The 18,636-nt window shown below is 38.6% G+C and overlaps 2 protein-coding genes across 10 annotated transcripts in view; one reads left to right on the plus strand and one right to left on the minus strand.

Annotated features, from left to right (window-relative positions):
* Positions 1-430: 430 nt before the first annotated feature.
* LOC121725691 (F-box only protein 9) lies at positions 431-14,263 on the plus strand. Of its 2 annotated transcripts, none has more exons than XM_042112751.1 (10): positions 431-585; positions 1,247-1,375; positions 2,902-3,054; positions 3,531-3,681; positions 8,646-8,794; positions 9,644-9,807; positions 10,321-10,515; positions 13,161-13,296; positions 13,570-13,680; positions 13,841-14,263. In XM_042112751.1, exons 1-10 carry the CDS (start codon positions 583-585, stop codon positions 14,030-14,032), a joined length of 1,383 nt encoding a protein of 460 aa, XP_041968685.1. In that variant the 5' UTR covers positions 431-582; the 3' UTR covers positions 14,033-14,263. The 2 variants fall into 2 exon arrangements, with proteins under 2 accessions (XP_041968685.1, XP_041968686.1); XM_042112752.1 differs by having other exon boundaries at positions 431-581; positions 1,246-1,375.
* Positions 14,264-16,507: 2,244 nt separating this feature from the next.
* LOC121725689 (diacylglycerol kinase theta) overlaps positions 16,508-18,636 on the minus strand; it is a 51,362-nt gene continuing 49,233 nt past the window's right edge. For 6 of the 8 annotated variants that reach the window (XM_042112745.1, XM_042112743.1, XM_042112742.1 and 3 more), the window contains one exon: positions 16,508-16,796. In XM_042112745.1, the coding sequence (XP_041968679.1) occupies positions 16,665-16,796 (132 nt within the window). In that variant the 3' untranslated portion in view covers positions 16,508-16,664. Of the gene's footprint in view, positions 16,890-18,636 lie in introns of all 8 variants that reach the window. The other 2 variants (XM_042112749.1, XM_042112748.1) reach the window with 1 other exon arrangement.

Raw genomic sequence — 18,636 nt, forward strand, 5'->3', positions numbered from 1 at the left:
TAAATTTCTTTAGTTCTACTTTTTGTAATACCTACGGTATTTGGTATTATGTTGTTATTACTTACAATACTTAATATGAGATAAAATAAACTACTTATACTTTATACTTTGACTAGACTTTAGACCTGACTGACCTGACGATAATTATAGAAAAAATTGTATTAGAGAATATTGTTTTCCCGCCATAATATTATACTCGATACTGGCCATGGTTATAGCCGAAGCGCCATTATAAGAAAAAAAAATGTTTTGACACTTAAATGTCAAACTTATGGGGGTGTGTTCCTGTTTTATACCAGTATGCCGGTCATCTTATTTCTTTAAATTTGATTGGTTACTAATACATAGGCATATGTAGGAATATGGACTATGGTAGGAATAGGAATTTACAACTGTCACAACTCTGTCAACAAATTGTTTCTTAACAAATCTCTGTGCAAATCTCCAAATATTACGATTTACGTCGATTTACGTACACATTTTGTTGAAAATTTACGATGAAGTAGTGCGATACCTCGACATTTTCAATAAATATATCATACAATCTTGTTTCCCTTCAAAACTTTAACTTAATAAAATATTATGGTGAGTACCTATCATACTTACATTCTATTTCTGAAAAAAAAACTTGTTTTTAGTTCCTTATGGTTCCTTAGTTTAATGATATTGCCTACTTATATTTGTTTTTGCTATATTAACCTTTATAGATACCAATCCAATTTTCCTAACTTTTGCTCAGTGGTTAATATTATTGTATAGCTACAGCACCTATAAAAATAGTGTCAAGTCAAAACATTATCTTCTATTGTAATAAAAATTGAACAGTTAATAACACACTCAGTTTAAGTTACAATTTAAAGCATAGTAATGCTGCTTGGGAATTTTCTTCAACATAATATTATGTTTACAGTGCAATATAAGGGGTATTGCACTATGTCATAGTCTTTAGGCATAATATTATTGTTTTTAGGGTTCTGTACCCAAAGATTAAAAAGGGGACCCTATTACTAAGACTTCGATGTCTGTCTGTCTGTCCATCTGTCTCCAGGCTGTATCTCAATAACCGTTACAGCTTTTGAAATGTTCATAGATTGTGTATATCTGTTGCCGCTATAACAACAAGAACTGAAAATGAAATCAAATGAATATTTAAGGGGGCTCCCATACAACAAACATGATTTTTTTATTTCATTAAGTAATTTATTATTAATCTTTATTATTTATCACTTGGAAACAAATATTACAGACTTCAATTAATGGCTCCGGCTCTGGCGTGGATGAATGTGAGGGCGAGGAGCAAGAGGACTCCTCCTCATTAGACTTGCTGGAGGCTGGTGTCGCTCAGGATCAAGTGAAAATTGACAGTCCTGTGCCAGTAAGTAGCACCAATGAAGCTTGATCTACTAAATTAGAGTTGGTCTAACCTCAAATGACCTCAAATGTTTTCTATAATTGTAAATGAATAAAAACGAAAAGATGCTAAATTCTAACTTATAAATAAAAATTATAAATATTAACTGTGAAATAGGAGTATAAAATTATTGTTACGAAAACATTTGAAAAATGTCATATGCTTGAAACGGAACTTATGTCAATAGAGATTGTCTCTGTTGAATCGAAATGAAATCGATAAAAAAGGGCAGGCATCTTAAATTGCCGGCACCACTGAAATGTAAGTATGAAATCGATAATTTCGATTGCAAATCCTTTACAAAGTGATTCGATATTTTTAAACTATCAATTAATTTTTGTTAGGTAACAACAATTGTCAATTATAATGTGTCATGCATATCATCATAAAACGCACAAAGTATAGTTGATGTAATGCTAAGTACTTACATATGGTTTTGCTCGATAGTTTTACTCCGAATCAATGGAAATGACATATTTGACATATTTAATTCCATCGAGCCGGCTCGAAACGAGCCTTCGAGCTGTTAGTTTTACGGTCCACATGGTGGTTATTGCTCAATTTGGAGTAAAACTATCGAGCAAAACCGTATGTGAGTACTTAGCATAAAAAAGTAAAGTTTATGTACTGTAAATACAAAAGATCACACAGGCACATCATTTTAAGTTTTTAGTCTTATTCATAATTTTAACTTAACTTATCATCAGTAATTTAAGATCTGCATTGTGCATACAGGATGAATATAATATATCATTTTTTATCTGTCAACACACTTACATTTTCCGGTCATAGTATATAAAGGGGCCATTGCAATAATGATAAACGTCCAAAGACCTTAAAATCTTAACAAGTAATGCCATTCGATCACTTGAAATAATATCTTTAATCTTTCAATCGCGGAATCTTGGAAATCTATTGTTCTCACGGCCACATTTGGGAGTTGAAGCGTTAAAATGTATATTTACACAATTAGCAATATTGCTTGCAATCCCGTGATAAGTATGTTTTTAATATTTCGGCTACACAGCTAAAATGCTCAATGTCACAGGCGTTTACTTCAAAATAATCTGCGCTACGCTCCCGCCTTAGCCATCTAACCTATTACCCAACCAAGTCGTATTGGGCCAGCACGGAGTGATACATTGCTATAATTAATTACCTAAGAATTATATACTGTTCTTATATTTATGACAATTAAAAACATTTTACAACAAATTACGCGTAAAACAATACGTATCTATAGTGAAAAATTAATATTAAAGACATGTTAACAAAAAATAATGTTCCGTCACACGTAACTTCAAACACATATTAAAAAAAACTATGCGTCTCCTAGACACAAATCAGGTGTCATTTGAAAATAAAATCGTTCCCCCCCCCTTTCCAAGAATCCGCGATCGAAGGATTAAAAACCCACTCTTAAAACTAACAACTGAAGACATTCATCATTATTGCAGTGGACCCTTCATATAATAATCAATAAATTTTAGAATAAAGTTGAAGATGAGCTTTCGGAGTTTAGACAGCAATGGCAGAGGGAGCTAGAACATACTCCATCTCCTCAAAGAACTGTCAAGAAACAAGTAAAGGAAACTCAGGAAACAACACAAGAAACAATTGAAGTCCTCACTGATGAAGAAAAAGTAAGAACATATTTTATAATTGCAGTCAACTTATGGATTGTGGCAACACAATATTGCTTTGCCCTTGACATAAATCCATTTTAATATAATAAGGGCCTGTTTCACCACTTACTGATAATGTGCCGGATAGGCTATTCACAACTTACTTGACAGATTCTCCATACTCTCTCTGTCAAGTTTAGTTGTAGATAGCCTATCCGGAACTTATCAGGAAGAGGTGAAACAGCCCCTAAATGTGAAAGACCGTTTGTTGGTTTGTCTGTTACCTCTTCACGTCCAAACCGCTAAACCAATTTTACTGACATTTCCCGGGACTAAATGTATCTCCAATACATGTAGTCCCGGGAAAGAACATAGGATACTTTTCATTCCGAAAAATGTACGGTTCCCGTGCGATAAAGAATTTTGGGGCTCGATAAAGTTACGCTCGGCATCTAGTATGTATACAAAAAAATATATGGTTCATTTTGTCATAGGCAAAGAAATTATTTCTACTTGGCGTGGATTTTGAGCGTCGAGGAAAACTGTATGAAGCCATACAACACTACAAGAAAGCTATACAGATAGTTCCTGATGTGGAGACAAGATTGTATGAAAATGTTGAGCCTAAACCTGAATCATCAGATGGTAAGATTATTTGAATACTAATAAAACACAATTTTTCGTGCACTTTTTGCACTATATTAACTGATTCGTTGCCACCTTCATTTTCACGAATTCTTACCACAGGCCAAGCAGTTTGTTCGTTGACGCGCCATAAGCGTCATCGGCCCTGCTAAACGATGACGCCCCCACGTGCGGCATTGGCCACTGGTTGTGTTTTATGCACATTTTATTGTTAATAGGCGTAAATCAGAGAGCGAAAAGATAAATTTTGTTGTTTTAGTTGTAATTCAAAGCTAATATGGCGTATAAAAGTAGTAATTCATACTGTTAACAAAATGTATAAGTAGTCGTCAACCTTTGGTACAAATTTTGCCCAGATGTCGGTATCAATAATTTCAATAAGAGATTCAGTGAGGCCGATGACGCGCCAGTCGCGGCATATACCTAAGGATTGTTGAAAAACACGTTAAAACTAATATATTATACTGTAATTATAATGTTACCATAAAAATATGTAAAGGTTTTGGCATATATTAGGGCTCGCTTCGCTCGCCCTGACTAGCAACTTCATCTATTTTCGTTGAATAATAAATATAACAATAACGTAATAAATATAAATATAACAATTTAAATTTTGTATTGAAATTGAAAAGCTCATTGAAACAAATGAAACACATTTGTTTCAAATAATCAGCAGGAATATAATGGCTTTTCTGAATGTAGCCCGTCAATATTGCAAAACTTTACATTAAAAAGGACATTTAAAAGTTCTCGTACTTGTCATGACACAAAAAATAACTCAACAGACAGTAGCATCGAGGAAATTACTGACACTAATGAAGATGAAAGTATTAATAAGAAAAAAAGTTATACAGTGTGTTAGTGTAAACACCGTTATCCTTGAAACCATCAAATGAGCCCGCCAAAATGAACAACTTTTTCTATGAGAACAATGCTGAGAACTCAAAAAAAAAAACCGTCTTCATGAGTTCATATCCATACGGATGCCCAGATCGGCAATTTGTATGGGTATGAAGACGGATTTTTTTGAGTTCCCAGCATTGTTCTCATAGAAAAAGTTGTTCATTTTGACGGGCTCATTTGATGGTTGGTTCAAGTATAGCGGTGTTTACACTAACATCTTGTAATAAAAACGCCAATCGTAAAAAAATTGGGATTTTTCGAGTGAACCAATGATTGACGATCTCTGACTAGTAGCCTTTAATTCTAAAATAAACGGCCACGCATAAAATTGAGTTCAACATGTACATTTAGACTAAGAAATTGTAATTACAGTATAATAAATTAGTTTTAACGTGTTTTTTAACAATCCTTGTATGCCGCGACTGGCGCGTCATCGGCCTCACTGAGTGTTTTTAAATGACGCGCTGGGCGCGGCAGTGGCCACGAATCGGTTAACATACTAGCTGTCCCGGCAAACGTGGTTTTGCCCATATTATTTTATTGAAGTGACTAATATATAAGACACCTGGCTCGCTTAGGCATTTTCAAATATCTCTGAAAAGAACTAATAGATCTAAACTCCCCTCTTGCACGCGACTCCCGCCTTGATGACGCCCACCAAAGAGAATGTCATATACTACGTAACAAGAGGTCGGACTTAGAAGAAAAAAAAAATTATATTTATTATTTTTTTACTTAATTGAAACTAAAGTTAAAATTTTTAAGTGCAAAACCTTCCACTCTAAACATACCAAAAATAAAAAAGAAATGAGCTCAAATAAATGTTTTATTTCAATAAAAATTATTGTACATAGCCAAATAAACACAAAACAATAAAACAGATTTAATCCACAAGGTTTAGGCAACAAATTCGTCCGCTGCGTACGCTTCGATACCGATCCAGTGGACGCGCACCTTTATACATACACACATAACTTATTACTTTGTTTTGTTACACCCTGTACATATGACAGCTGAAATTTATCGCGTGGGCTCAGGCCAGCTGTATACCACCTCACTTGATCAGAGGATTTTCCCTTAGTGGCCGCACCTCTCATAATCCTATACCTACCTTCTCCTCCTCCTAAAATCTCCTTAACAACCATTGCCTGCAGACTAAAATGTTGCAAACTAGTACAGGGACCTAAAAATCTGAAATTAATGAAAAGTTTTTTATTTACTACATTTCCATACATAAATTATTATAGTTAATATCCTTAACGTGTAATTAATTACTACAATAAATCAATAGACACATTTCAACACTTTCGAAATTAACTGCATACATACTGATACATTATAATATTTTCCATGAAATAATAATCTTTTTCATATTATTATAGTTTAAGTTGTAAATTATTATACAAATATGCAAATAATCACTATGACATACTTTGTATTAGAACACGGTATGACATAGTTATGTTTTGCTTCAATTTATCAATTTACGGTTATATTTACATTTTACAATGGCTTACCTTTCGTTTTTCAATAATTAATCCACTAATTTACAATTTTTGAAAGAGTTGCTACAAAATAATTTTCACTACCGTAACTGAAAATCGAACTTCGAGTTTTAAACTTCTTCTTCGTCTTTTTTATCAACCAATCACAGTCGATCTTGCTTAAAAATTGTACAGATTATCCAACTTACTTTAGGTGCTACGTTTAAATTTGGAACCCAATTTTTTTTGTTCGAAAGTTTCACCCACCTGACACCTACTTCGCAACGGGCCGTGCAGTAGAAATCGTAATACATAATTTAATTTCGCCATAACTTCAAAACCAAACGTCCAATTTTAGTCATTCAAAGACCAAATATTATCTACATAAACTGCACTTAGTGATTAAATAATTTATTTTGATAAGGATTAATAGCATAAGTAAAATAAACGCGTTTAAATGTAGTCCAAAAAAATGCAAGATTTTTTAAATAAAAAAATTGTTGTTGTGCCTCACTCGAAATAGACAGGTATAGTGTGTCGCGGACTTTTTTGTAGATATTTATAAGATCTACAATTGATTAGAACATTGTATGGTTCTATCTTTTATAGTTTAGACAGCGTACGCAAAATAAGTAACTTTTCTGGTTGATTTTTTACACCTTGTCTCCGAAAAACCCAATATCTTACGGAAACCTTTTTTTTCCTAAATCAAATTTAGCCTATGTTACTCGTGGATAATGTAGCTATCGAATGGTGAAAGAATTTTAAAAATCGGTCCATTAGTTTTTGAGCCTATTCATTACAATTATACAAACAAAGTTTACCTCTTTATAATATTAGTATAGATAATTTTATTATGTGTTCAACATAAACCACCAAGAACCAACAGTACAATCAATTACATATAAAGATTATTTGAAACTTAGTCAAATTATATTTTAAAACTAGTTCTTTGTGTAGCTTACAATATTGTGTAATTTAAAAAAAAATCATTGAACATTGAACACAAAAATGAATCATCATGTGGTCAACTGGTTTTTCCTTTCATCCAATGTGACAAAAATATGCAAAAAAGTTTTTTTGCTATAGGCATTTGTTACATTAGGTTATTTAGTAGGTTATGAAACGAGGCATAGATTGGTTGCAGCAATGACGTTTTAAAAATACACATGAACCAGGATTTTCCTGGCGCGGTCACGGGTAAAACCTGGATAATATTAATTACGGCATCTCGGGAACAAACAGGAACATGTTGCGTTATAAAATATAGCCAATTAGTTAATCTAGTCTAGAACGATAATTTCTTACTTGTCAAGTTCGTTCAAAATCCGTTCAGTATTTATTACGTGAAAAAGGAACACACTGCCTAAGCGCTCTTACAGACGAACGGCACGTGTCGGCGGCAGTCGACGGCAGTTGACGGCACGTGTCGGCGGCAGTTGACGGCAGTCGACGGCAGCCGGCGGCAGCCGTTGACAGTTTATGACGCTTGCAGGGGGCCTACCACGACCTCTCCTAAATCTATCATGTTTCCAGAAAACTTTGTTTGTATGATTACAATAACATTACCGCACTCACTTTTTAAATATAATTTTACTAAAAAACAGTAAAAAATGCAAAATATTGTTAAATCCGCGAAATATCAACTTTTTTAAGATCGCTAGCTTGACGTTAAAGTAAATATTGCTTATATGTCAAACGGTGTCGCACAGTAGAGGTGGTTTTAGGCCCCCAGTTGTGACGTACCGCCTAAAGGTAAGCGGCCTCAGTTCGGTATTATACGCAACGGACGTCTCGCATCAAACGGATAATTTTCTCACAGTACTTCCGCTGAATCGACAGCGTACGGATTATCGAATAGCCTAGTAAATGAATGCTCAAAAGGTGGGTGTGGATGGAATAGTCGAAAGTAGGAATTTTGACTTAGAAATTTTGTTTGGACTAATTTGAAGATAAACATACTGTCTAGTCGGTAATCCATAAGCTGCCGATACAGTGGACGTACTGTAAAAAAATTATCCGTTTGATGCGAGACGTCCGTTGCGTACGATACCGACCTATGGACCTTTACCTTTACGCTACGTCACAACTGCAAGCGTGATAAACTGTCGACGGCTGCCGTCGACTGCCGTCGACTGCCGCCGACACGTGCCGTCGTCTGCCGTCGACTGCCGCCGACGCGTGCTGCCGACACGTGCCGTTCGTCTGTAAGCGCTCTAACTCTCACCTTGTGAAATATAATACGTGTTAAAGTTAGTTTAAAGTGTGTTGTGTGATGACTGGTGGATGACAGTTGACACCTTTCTCACCGTAATACTGAATATCACCTTGGAAATTTTTACAGTAATACTGGAATACAGGAGGCCTACTACGAAACTGTTTTAAGACTCAAACAATCGAACGAGAATGCCGTGTCCTACTCAAATGAACGTGATATTATGACGTTGTTAAAGTAGGACACGGCATTCTCATTCGATTGTTTGAGTCTCAAAACGGTTTCGTAAAAGGTCACCAGTATTTTTTACTGTTACTAAGTTCGTGATACAAAAGTACAAAATAAAAGTTTATGTCCGACAGAAGAGGAAGAGATCGAAGTGGAGGTGCGGGGCCGCGACATCGAAGACAGCGACGACGAGGTGGTGGAGGGGGAGGAGCTGCTGCCGCGCCTGCAGCGGATACTCGCCAAGAAGGGCGGACACTTCTGCCAGCCCGCCTTCCCCACTAATGTAAGATTTATAAATATTTGGTTCGAAAATAGTGTTTTAGAATTCATAGGCAAAAGGGGGACCTTCGTAATTTGGTCGAGTGATGTCAAACTCAGCCGACAGATAACAATTAACATTGAAATTGACGTGATCCGACCAAGTGACGAGGGTGTGTCAACTGCCTATGCATAAATTTCTTCGATAGTGCAATTTATTAACGTCGAATCCAAAATGATGCGTACAAACGTGCATCGGTTTGAGAAGAAGTAAGAACCAGTGCCAGAAAGTTGCGCGAGGCCGGCCACCTTTATCACACTGTCGGCCATTGTCAAACGGCAACATGAAATGAAATGGAGATATTTATTTCTAAATAGGTTAACAAAGTTAACACTTTTAGAACGTCGCGTCTGTATATGAGGCCTACCACCGGTTCGGGAACTAACCCGGCGAGAAGAACCGGCGCGGCTTAAGAAACTCGCACGAGGTCACCTTTTACCAAAAAGGTGGAAAAATAACAATAATAGCTTAAGCTAAATTACGCTAAGTATGTAAAAATGTGGTACATTTATATTATAAAAGCGGCCTATGGTTTGTCAGCTTATTTATCCCAAGGTGTGCTATCATTGAGAAAATCAGCTACCTTATAATAAGCCTTAGCCTCCTCATGGATTATGAGAAAATGTGTGGTGTATATTTTCTTAATTAGTAAGATTCTTTCGACCGCACTTAAAGATTTGATATAATTACTGAGTGAAGGTTTTGCTATTAAGTCCATCAGTCAAAATCTTCATTTAACAACTACTTAAGGAGCATTAAATTTCCCGATTACGTTTGTTTATGTCTTTTTTATTGGTAAGCTATTGTGTTCAGGAGGCGCACCTGTCATGGCTGCCGTCGGAGGTGCTACACGTGGTGCTGCGCTGGCTGGTGGGGGCGGAGCTGGACGCGGCGGCGCTGGAGCGCGCGGCAGCCGTCTGCCGCGGACTGTACGTCGCCGCGCGCGAGCCGCACATATGGCGCGCTATATGCATCAAGTGAGTCTCACTACAGCTGGACAGTTGTTAAATGATGATGACGTAACCTACACTGATTATACTAAGGCATTCAATTGTATTGATCATGTCATCCTTTTACGAAAGCTCCTCAATGCCGGTATCAAAGGCAACTTATATAGATGCTTTGTACACATTAAAAGTCGTACCCAGTCATTAGCCTTAAATTGCAAATATTCACCAATGATTATCCCTTCTGGTGTGCCACAAGGCTCACTTCTCGGCAGATTACTGTTTATCATTTTTATTAATGACATGCAACATGTTAATAACCTTCAAAATTAAGACAAAAGATTAAAGGATACAAAGAAAGTTGCTACTAAAAATAACATTTGTATTTTGCTTTGATGATCAAAATACTGATCCCAGTTCAAAGTAAGTGAACTGGGATAGTTGTGTTTTTTTTTTAATATAATGACATTGATTAATGAGTCGTAAGTGAGGCACGAAAAGGTCAAAGAAAGACAGACATTATGTTTATGTATACATTTTCAGGACGTGGGGTATAGAATGCGGGACGCCACGGGCGCACGGGTACTCGTCGTGGCGCGAGATGTACGTGGAGCGGCCACGGCTGAGCCTGCACGGCTGCTACATCAGCAAGACCACGTACCTGCGCCTCGGTGAGAACAGCTTCCAGGACCACTGCTACCGACCCTGGTACCTCATCGACTACTACAGATACCTCAGGTAATTTAACTAGCACAGTAGAGGAGCACATAGAAATTAATATGATTCATCTCTAGTTGTATCTTTCACTCGTGAACGAATAAATTACTTTCGCATTCCTCCATGAATGCAATACAAATTTCAACACGCTCCTTGCCCCATTTTGCTATTATTATACTATATTAAAAAACTTATTGAAGATCTTATTGAACTGATGATTGGAACATTCATATCGAGATAATATAGTTAAGCCTTAACATTAACGCTGACTCCGGCGCTACAAAAGTCGACAGAAGATTCGTCGGTACTCTCACCACAAAGGAGCTAAAGTTAACCTTGTGGCGAGACTGCAGACGCTCGACCCTCAGGCGCAGTGTCGTCTTCTTCTGGATGTAGTCCACGACGTCCTCGACCTCCATGGATCAGTGCAGGAGGGATATGTACAGGGCCGTCTCGGGGACCTCGCTCCGCAGACGCAGCTCCGGTAAATATGGTGCGGTGCCGCGATGGTTGCGGGCGGCGGGCTTGCCCGAAACGCTCCATACAAAGTGCTACGAAAGACTGACGTCACTCTTTCGTAGTTTGTACGCATCGGGAGAGAACTTTGTTCGATAGGTATATTAAATATTGCGTTTATGAAAGTGGTTTCATAACAAAAGTTGCTTTTAATTGCATAAGTTATCGAATGGTATACAAATATTAAGAAATATAATTGAAAAAAAAATCGAATTGATTAATTGATTATCCAACTTTGAAGGCGCATAACAAAAAAAATACAAATGCTATCGAGCTGAAATTTTGGGAACACTTATTTTTTACCGTGATTTCTTTATTTTATTAACAAAATTCGCTAATCTTTGACCTTGTCATCATCCCTATTCAATACGTAAGTCACTGATCGGAGACTCTGATGCCTGCAATCTACCTCGAACTCCGGCCAGCTCCTCCTTCAGGAACCTGATGTCCTTTAGTAGGCTGACGACGGCGATATGATCCAGCGTGACGGACGGCAGCTTGTACAGCTCTTTTGCCACAAAAGCCGGCACCTCATCAGGATCCGTCTGCTTCAGCAGGGAGATTATGTCCTGCACGCTCCTTTCCGTTCCGTCCCTTCGTCGCGACGGCATATTCGCGCTCTGGCCGAGCGTCTCGTACAGCAGCTGTTTGCCCTTGCAAATCTCCTCACGGGAGAAGGAGGACTTGCAGATCTGCAAAAAGAGGTATTTTTGTTTCGGGTGATTCTTATCAGCTTTTTGTTTGTTTTGAGAAATATAAATAAATAGAATACATACATCCTTTATTTTTATCCAGCACGCCATCGGCACCGTTGACGAGGTCAGCATCAAGGTCACAGCGCACATATCAACTCGGAAAGGGATCAGCACTGTATCGCCTCGAGCCGTTCAATATTGTTTGTAAGAAACTCCCTACTGCAACGCACACTAAGCGGAACCGTAACGTAATCGCCTCGCCTCGGAACAGGCTCCGAACCGGGATGCGACGCGTGGTCAACTAGCAGTCCCCCCGCTTACGGTTCGTCGTCCACCCGCCTACGGCCGTCGTCCCCCCGCTTACGGCTCGTCGTCCACCCGCCTAAGGCTCTCCGTACTCAAGCTTACGTTTCTTTGTCCACCCTTGCCCCTTCCCCGAGCCGTAAGCGAGGCGTCGCCTAGCCGTAGCCGAGTTGATGTGCAGGCGCTACTGATACGCTTTGGTTACGTGCATACGTTAGGTTGGCGCCTAGTTGACGGCGAGGCGAAAGTTGATATTTATGCTGTGACCTTGATGCTGACCTCATCAACGGTGACGATGGCGTCCTGGATAAAAATAAAGGATGTGCGTATTTAGTTATGTTTAATATTTATTTATATTTCTCAAAACAAACAAAAAGCTGATAAGAATCACCCGAAACAAAAATACCTCTTTTCTATTGGCTCAAAAACTTAACTAATCGCTCTAAAATTATTACAAAACTAATTATTTATCATTATTTACGAAATATCCTTTGATATAACAAGGAAGAAAAGACACTTTTTCATGGGCTTGACACTTTTCTGCGACATGGCATACGGATATTATAGTTCCTGCAGCATGAGATTCAAAAATTATATATTATTGTGCTTCCCTCTAAAATTCTGCTAAAGAACATTCTCATCACTGAGTGACTGAAGTGTGAATAAGGGATTCAGACTCTGCGACCTCTTCAGTCTCTGGTGGCAAGATCTCATCTTCATCGACAGAAGAATCGTCAGACTCCGAAAAAGTTTACTTTTTCCACAACAGAACTCTCAAAAATTTGATCTTTTAGATTAATTATACTCCATCTAATAGAAGTCGCGCCAGCAGCGTTAAAAAAAGTTTACAAACAAATAATTGACACAAACAATTGAACTGAAACACATAAATTTAAAAAATAAAAACTTACATTATCACTGACAATATGTCTCACAGACGTAACAAAGTGTATATTATTTACCTATTTGGTTTTTTCCACACTTCTGGTCACCACCGCATTGCGCACGTTATCGGTACCTAGAAAGGACAAGTTTACCCGACTTTTTTAAAGAAAGATTATCGTTTTTGTCGCGCGCCTACTTCTTACAGACGAAAGTTAGTGGTTAAGGGTTAAATGTTTTGTTTTATTGTATTCGTACTATAACCTTTAGGTTCTTCCCTGAGGGTCACGTGTTGATGTGGACGACGCCGGACGAGCCCGCCGCGTGCGTCGCGCACCTTAAGTACCGCGCCGCCAGGAACAACCTCGGCATCATGGCGGGCCACTACCGCCTCATCGGCGACAAGGTGCGGTATACGACAGAGAGAGATAGCTTTAGCTGTCGCGGCTCAACCACAACTTACAAGCGACGACTCGGCAGTTGATATTCTATGCCATTACCGCTCTGCCATTGGATTAGGAGAGGGAGATAGAAACTGTTCTCAACATCTCCCCTTTCTTTTTCTCCAACTCAGTGGGCTATTGAGTAGCTGTATAATATTATGATCTAAACATTTGACAATATCTACATGTTTTAATTCAGACAGCTTGTAATCAACCCTTGTCTATATTTCTTGCAGGTAGTAGTTGTAATTAAAAAGCCAGCTACAGAGAAGCTGCAAGCCGGCCACACGCGGTTCCGCGCAAGACGCAAGGAGACCGTCGAGCAGCACGACAATATATACCACTTGGTTAGTCTTTGCCTTTGCCTAGTGATTAATTTATTTATATAAAAGCTCATACTGTTAAAAATTGTGAAAGAAAAAGACAACGGCAAGTTCTGTCGCATGCAATGTTTCTAACCTCTACTTTTACAATATTATGTTTTTAATTTTAAGCGTTATCTTGTAGGAATTGACGGTGCGCAGCTCGCGGTCGCGTCGCAACGCGCAGCTTGTGTGGACGCATTACGCGGTGAGCACGCGCCGCGACCAGTGGACGACGTTCGACCTCGACCCCGGCAAGTTCCCGCCCTTCGCCTTCAGTCGCGTGCGCAGTTACACCGCCGAGGCGCGCGCCCCGCTCGTGTGCGGCGCGCAATAGCGTGCGCGCCCGCACCGCATGCACGCTCGCAGGTATAGTGTTTGATCTACTGGGATGTACTATCAGAAAAGTTGAAGGTAGTTGACGGGCCTATGTCACTATGTCATTTGGTCGGCTTATGTCAATAAGTTTGTTAGTTGTGGTCTGTCGAGTGTCGGGTGGGTTTGTCATACCGCGACCAAATAGGGGTGTAGACAGTAAACGAAATAATATAATACAAATTGTTTTTTTTAGTTTGTATTATTGAATTACCGAAAATGACATTTTTATTAATTAACTTAATAATATTTTTTGTTTTGTTTAATAAAAAGTAAATATTTAATCCGTAATATCATGTGATCGCAAACAACCATCACAGAGTGGACGTCACGATCTCCAAAACATTGTGTGTGACAGTGACATTTCGATGTCAAACCCATACAAAGATTTTTGTTGTTTGGAGGACCGTGACGTCATAGCGACGCCATGATGAACTTTAGCGTTTTAGCTGGAAATTTTAAAACGAAATTTAATAAGTGTTTTTTTAATTTAAAATAAAGGAGTCTGTTTCTTTTTTATATTTATATTTTTAGGTGCAACAAATGTACATCTGTAGAATAAATATATTTCCTAAAAATAGTCTACACCCCTATTACATAGATTCGCCATCGCCCTTGGAATCAACTTCTCAGATAGTACGAAACAAAGTTGCTTGCAGATAGGATGGTAATCGCTTAGCGGTGCAGTCGAATTGTGCACACATACTTACGTTTAAACATGTAAACTGCGGCAACAGTTGTTGCGGTCTTGTCATTTGTGTTAAAATATGTGAAAGGTTATAGTTTTGAAAATGGTCAAGCAGATCCTCTCTTGTTACTTCTTACAATATGTAAGTACACCAGGCGAGCGAGTTAGTGAGAGTGCAGTCAAACGCGGTCAATAGTCATACTACTGTAGCGTTCAGTATAGAATCATATAAAATATAAGTTATAACCTACTTGCGTCGTTTTGTCACTGACAAGCGCGCACGCACTTTATCACGCAGTTATTCTCATGAATGCCTCATGTTCCTAAAATGTGTGTGTTTACTTTTGTTTACTTCTTAAGAGAAGAACCCACTTAAAAACTACACTTGTCCGTATAAATACGTGTTTATTTTTATGGTATTGAAAGTATTTTGGAGTACTTACAAAATAATTGTGAAAGAGTTTTCATTGGTTGAAACATGTCCTTGATTTGTTCGCACTTGTTCGATAAGTAAAGTTTCGAAGTTTGAATTAGTTTGTCTCGAAATATCTTCAACTTTAATGCTAAGTACTCACACACGGTTTTGCTCGTTCGAGCAATAACGTCGAGCAAAACCTGCGGCTCGGGATTTCGTCCACACATTCAGCATTGCTCGATAGTTTTATTCTAAATCGATACATTTAATTCCATCAAGCCGGCTCGATGCGAGCCTACATTTGTTTGTCAGTTTTGTGGTCCACACAGTAATTATTACTCGATTTGGAGTAAAACTATCGAGCAAAACCGCATGTGAGTACTTAGTCTTAGACCAAGTTCTTCAATGGATTTGATATTAATTTGCTTGTAGTTTCCATTCCGTAGTGGGAGATTTATATTTTTAGATTAATAAAATCACAAAATGTTTGTGTGTTAACAAAAACCAGTGCAATAATAATACCTATGCTTTGTTGGGGAAGGAAAATGGCTTTCAGCAGCAAATTTACGATATATTAAAAGTGGTCAATTCCTCATATTAAAAAAAATTAAATCACCGGCCATATTGTAGTAAAATCTATCCTTACCCTATGTTGTTATTGAGTGGTGTACTATCAGACAAATTCTGTCGTAGGCAGATATCGGACCCACGTAATTTAGTCGGGTTATCACAGATTCACAGCTATCTGCCTAAGAATCGATTTTTACGCTATTAAAGTTATATCACTTTTACACGGTCTAACTGTTCGCTGATGAAGTACAAAATTAATATAAGCTTACGTTTAACGATATGAAGTTGGTCAAATTTTTGTGATAAGCCACGGTTGTAAAATATAATTTGTAGTATTTTATTTCGCTTTGATTGTTAATCCTACGCTTACGTTATAAACGTACTTTGTTAACTCTATTGTATGTCATATTGTTACTGCTGTGAAGTTAGCTATAAGATGTAGTTAGTATATGGTGAATGTGACTGACTTCCGAGCTGTAATAATGTCACACGTTGTATTTAGAATAACTAACGAAATCATTGTAAATAGTATTTAATATATTTTCATAATTATCTCAATGGTAGCGTGGTTTTTTATTATAGAACGACATTCCCAATCCTTCATGACTTCACTATCGAAGTCTCATGTCTTCCATGCCATGGGGTTGTACGAAATAGAAAAACAAAATACATATTTAAATCTTTATTTATACATTTTCAAATAAACCTGCTCCCGACCCTAAAAAATAAAACGACATCTAGGTGACTAAATTGTATATTTTTTTTTGCAATAATAAGTTTATATATTATTTTTCTTTTGTTTATATTTATGTACATATTTTTATGGAAATGAAATACTACGTCGGGGAATCTCGTCCCGCGAGCGCCTCGCGATCGACCTTGAGCCCTAGGCCGTCAGATGAGGCGCTCGCTCAGCCAGATTCAGGAGTCGGGCGGGGGCGGCAGGGGCGGCGGGGGCGGGGGCGCGGGCGGCGGCGGGGGCGGCGGCGCGGGCGGCAGCACCGGCTCTGTACTGCGCCGGCGCACCTTCCCGCGCTTCTTGAGCATCGTGGCCTGCGGGCAGCGCGCCACTGAGCCGGGCCGGCGTCACGGGCCCGCCGCCGGGCCCGCGCCCGACCCGCGCTTCGTTTTCTTCAGCATCGTCGCCTGCCGGTCACACACACCCGCTCACACGCAGCCGCGCGACCGCGACCGACCGCCCGGGGGACTCGCACGCTACCTCACACCTCGTAGTTCGTACTGTCTACCACCTTACAGGTATCCTTTCATAAAATGATCCTGCACGGATGTTAATATTGTAAGATAAACCTCTCTCGAGTATAAACGTCTTTTGAGTTACCAGAAATTTTTAAAAAACTTACAACATTATTGACCCACGAGACTCGAGAGACTGTCCGTATGAATGTTTCATATTATTGTATAAATCATACTATAATCATACGCGGCACGAAACGGCAGTGTTGTGGTCTGCGGAACGTGAAGCGTCGCGTCGCTCCGCTGCAGCGTGTGCCGCCTAGGACTGCCTAGGGCAGCCTAGGGCCGCATAGTTTTAATTTTTTTAATATCTTAGTTACGGTAATAACACAATATTTTATAATTTCTAGTCTTGAATACATTATATTTCAAAGCCCAAAGGTGAGGAGGTAGAGTGTAAATCCCGCGGCTCGGTGTATCCAATTTTTCTATTCTTATAATTAGAACATATAATTTTGTTACGTCGGCGTTCAATGAGTATCGGAGGCGGGCTTTTGCCACGTTTTCACTGAGCGAACATCTGGCAACACTGACGTAAGCGATGCCGACGCGATGCGACCGCCTGTGACCGGCTGGGGGACTTTGTGAACACACACGAGGCACAATTTCAAATAAATAAAAAAACATGAATTATTAAAAAAATAATTCGTGTTTATCATTCCGGAGCTTAGTTCTATCAAGCTCGTGTATATTTCACTGTACGTTAGAAATTTCGAATGGGAAAACCAAAGATGTGACTATATCTAAAAGCCGCGTGCGAGGCGCGGTGATGCACAAAGCGATCTTGAACTTTTCCTTGAAAGTAATAATTTTTAGTGTTGCCAATACCTACTTTGATGCATGAGGTTATAACGTGCAATTAGCAATGCCTCGTTTTTATATGAGGATTGGAATAATTATTATTGGGTTGGTTTTGGTACGACCACCTTAACTTTGAGAGCAAAAAAAGAACGATTTATTGACTGAAGAATAATAATATTAAAAAAACAATATTATGTATAACTTATTTAAAGGGGTGGTTGGTAAAATATTAAATAGGAGAGGATGTGGGATGTGTGCAGGTCTCTGCTCAAAATGATCGTTGTATATATTGGAAACAAAAGAAATATGTGAATTTACTGGCAGTTTTGTTGTGAAGTATATTATTACTCTGTGTATAAATGTAAGTTTTTGGAATAATAAAGATTACAAAAATCTTAAAGAAAAGTTCAAGATTGGTAGAGTAATGTTTGAGGGCGACAGTTGAGGGGCGAAGGGCGGCGGGGGCGGCGCGTCGCGGGCAGAGAAAACGCGTAGCGTGGTTATGTGCAACATCCAGGGACAACAACAATCAAGCCCAATACATCAAAAAAATATCGAAGTGAGACTTCTTTAGGCGCGCTGAGAAATTTCAAAGACGCGTCATGAAAAAGTTTCGAAATAATAATGCGTCATAACGCCGTCACGATTTTGGACAGAAGTTTCACTTCTGATACCTGTACTGTGTACGTACACGCATTTTTTATAAATTTAAAAAATATACAAAAATAATGTTTGGTGTGTTAATTTCAGGGCTTCGCTGTTATTTTGCGACAAGATATAAAGTCTGCAGTTACAACCTTTAGGGCTCTTTTAAAACTTAAAAAAATAAAATGCCGCT

The sequence above is a fragment of the Aricia agestis genome, chromosome 3, assembly GCF_905147365.1.
Source record: "Aricia agestis chromosome 3, ilAriAges1.1, whole genome shotgun sequence".
Lineage (NCBI taxonomy): Eukaryota > Metazoa > Arthropoda > Insecta > Lepidoptera > Lycaenidae > Aricia > Aricia agestis.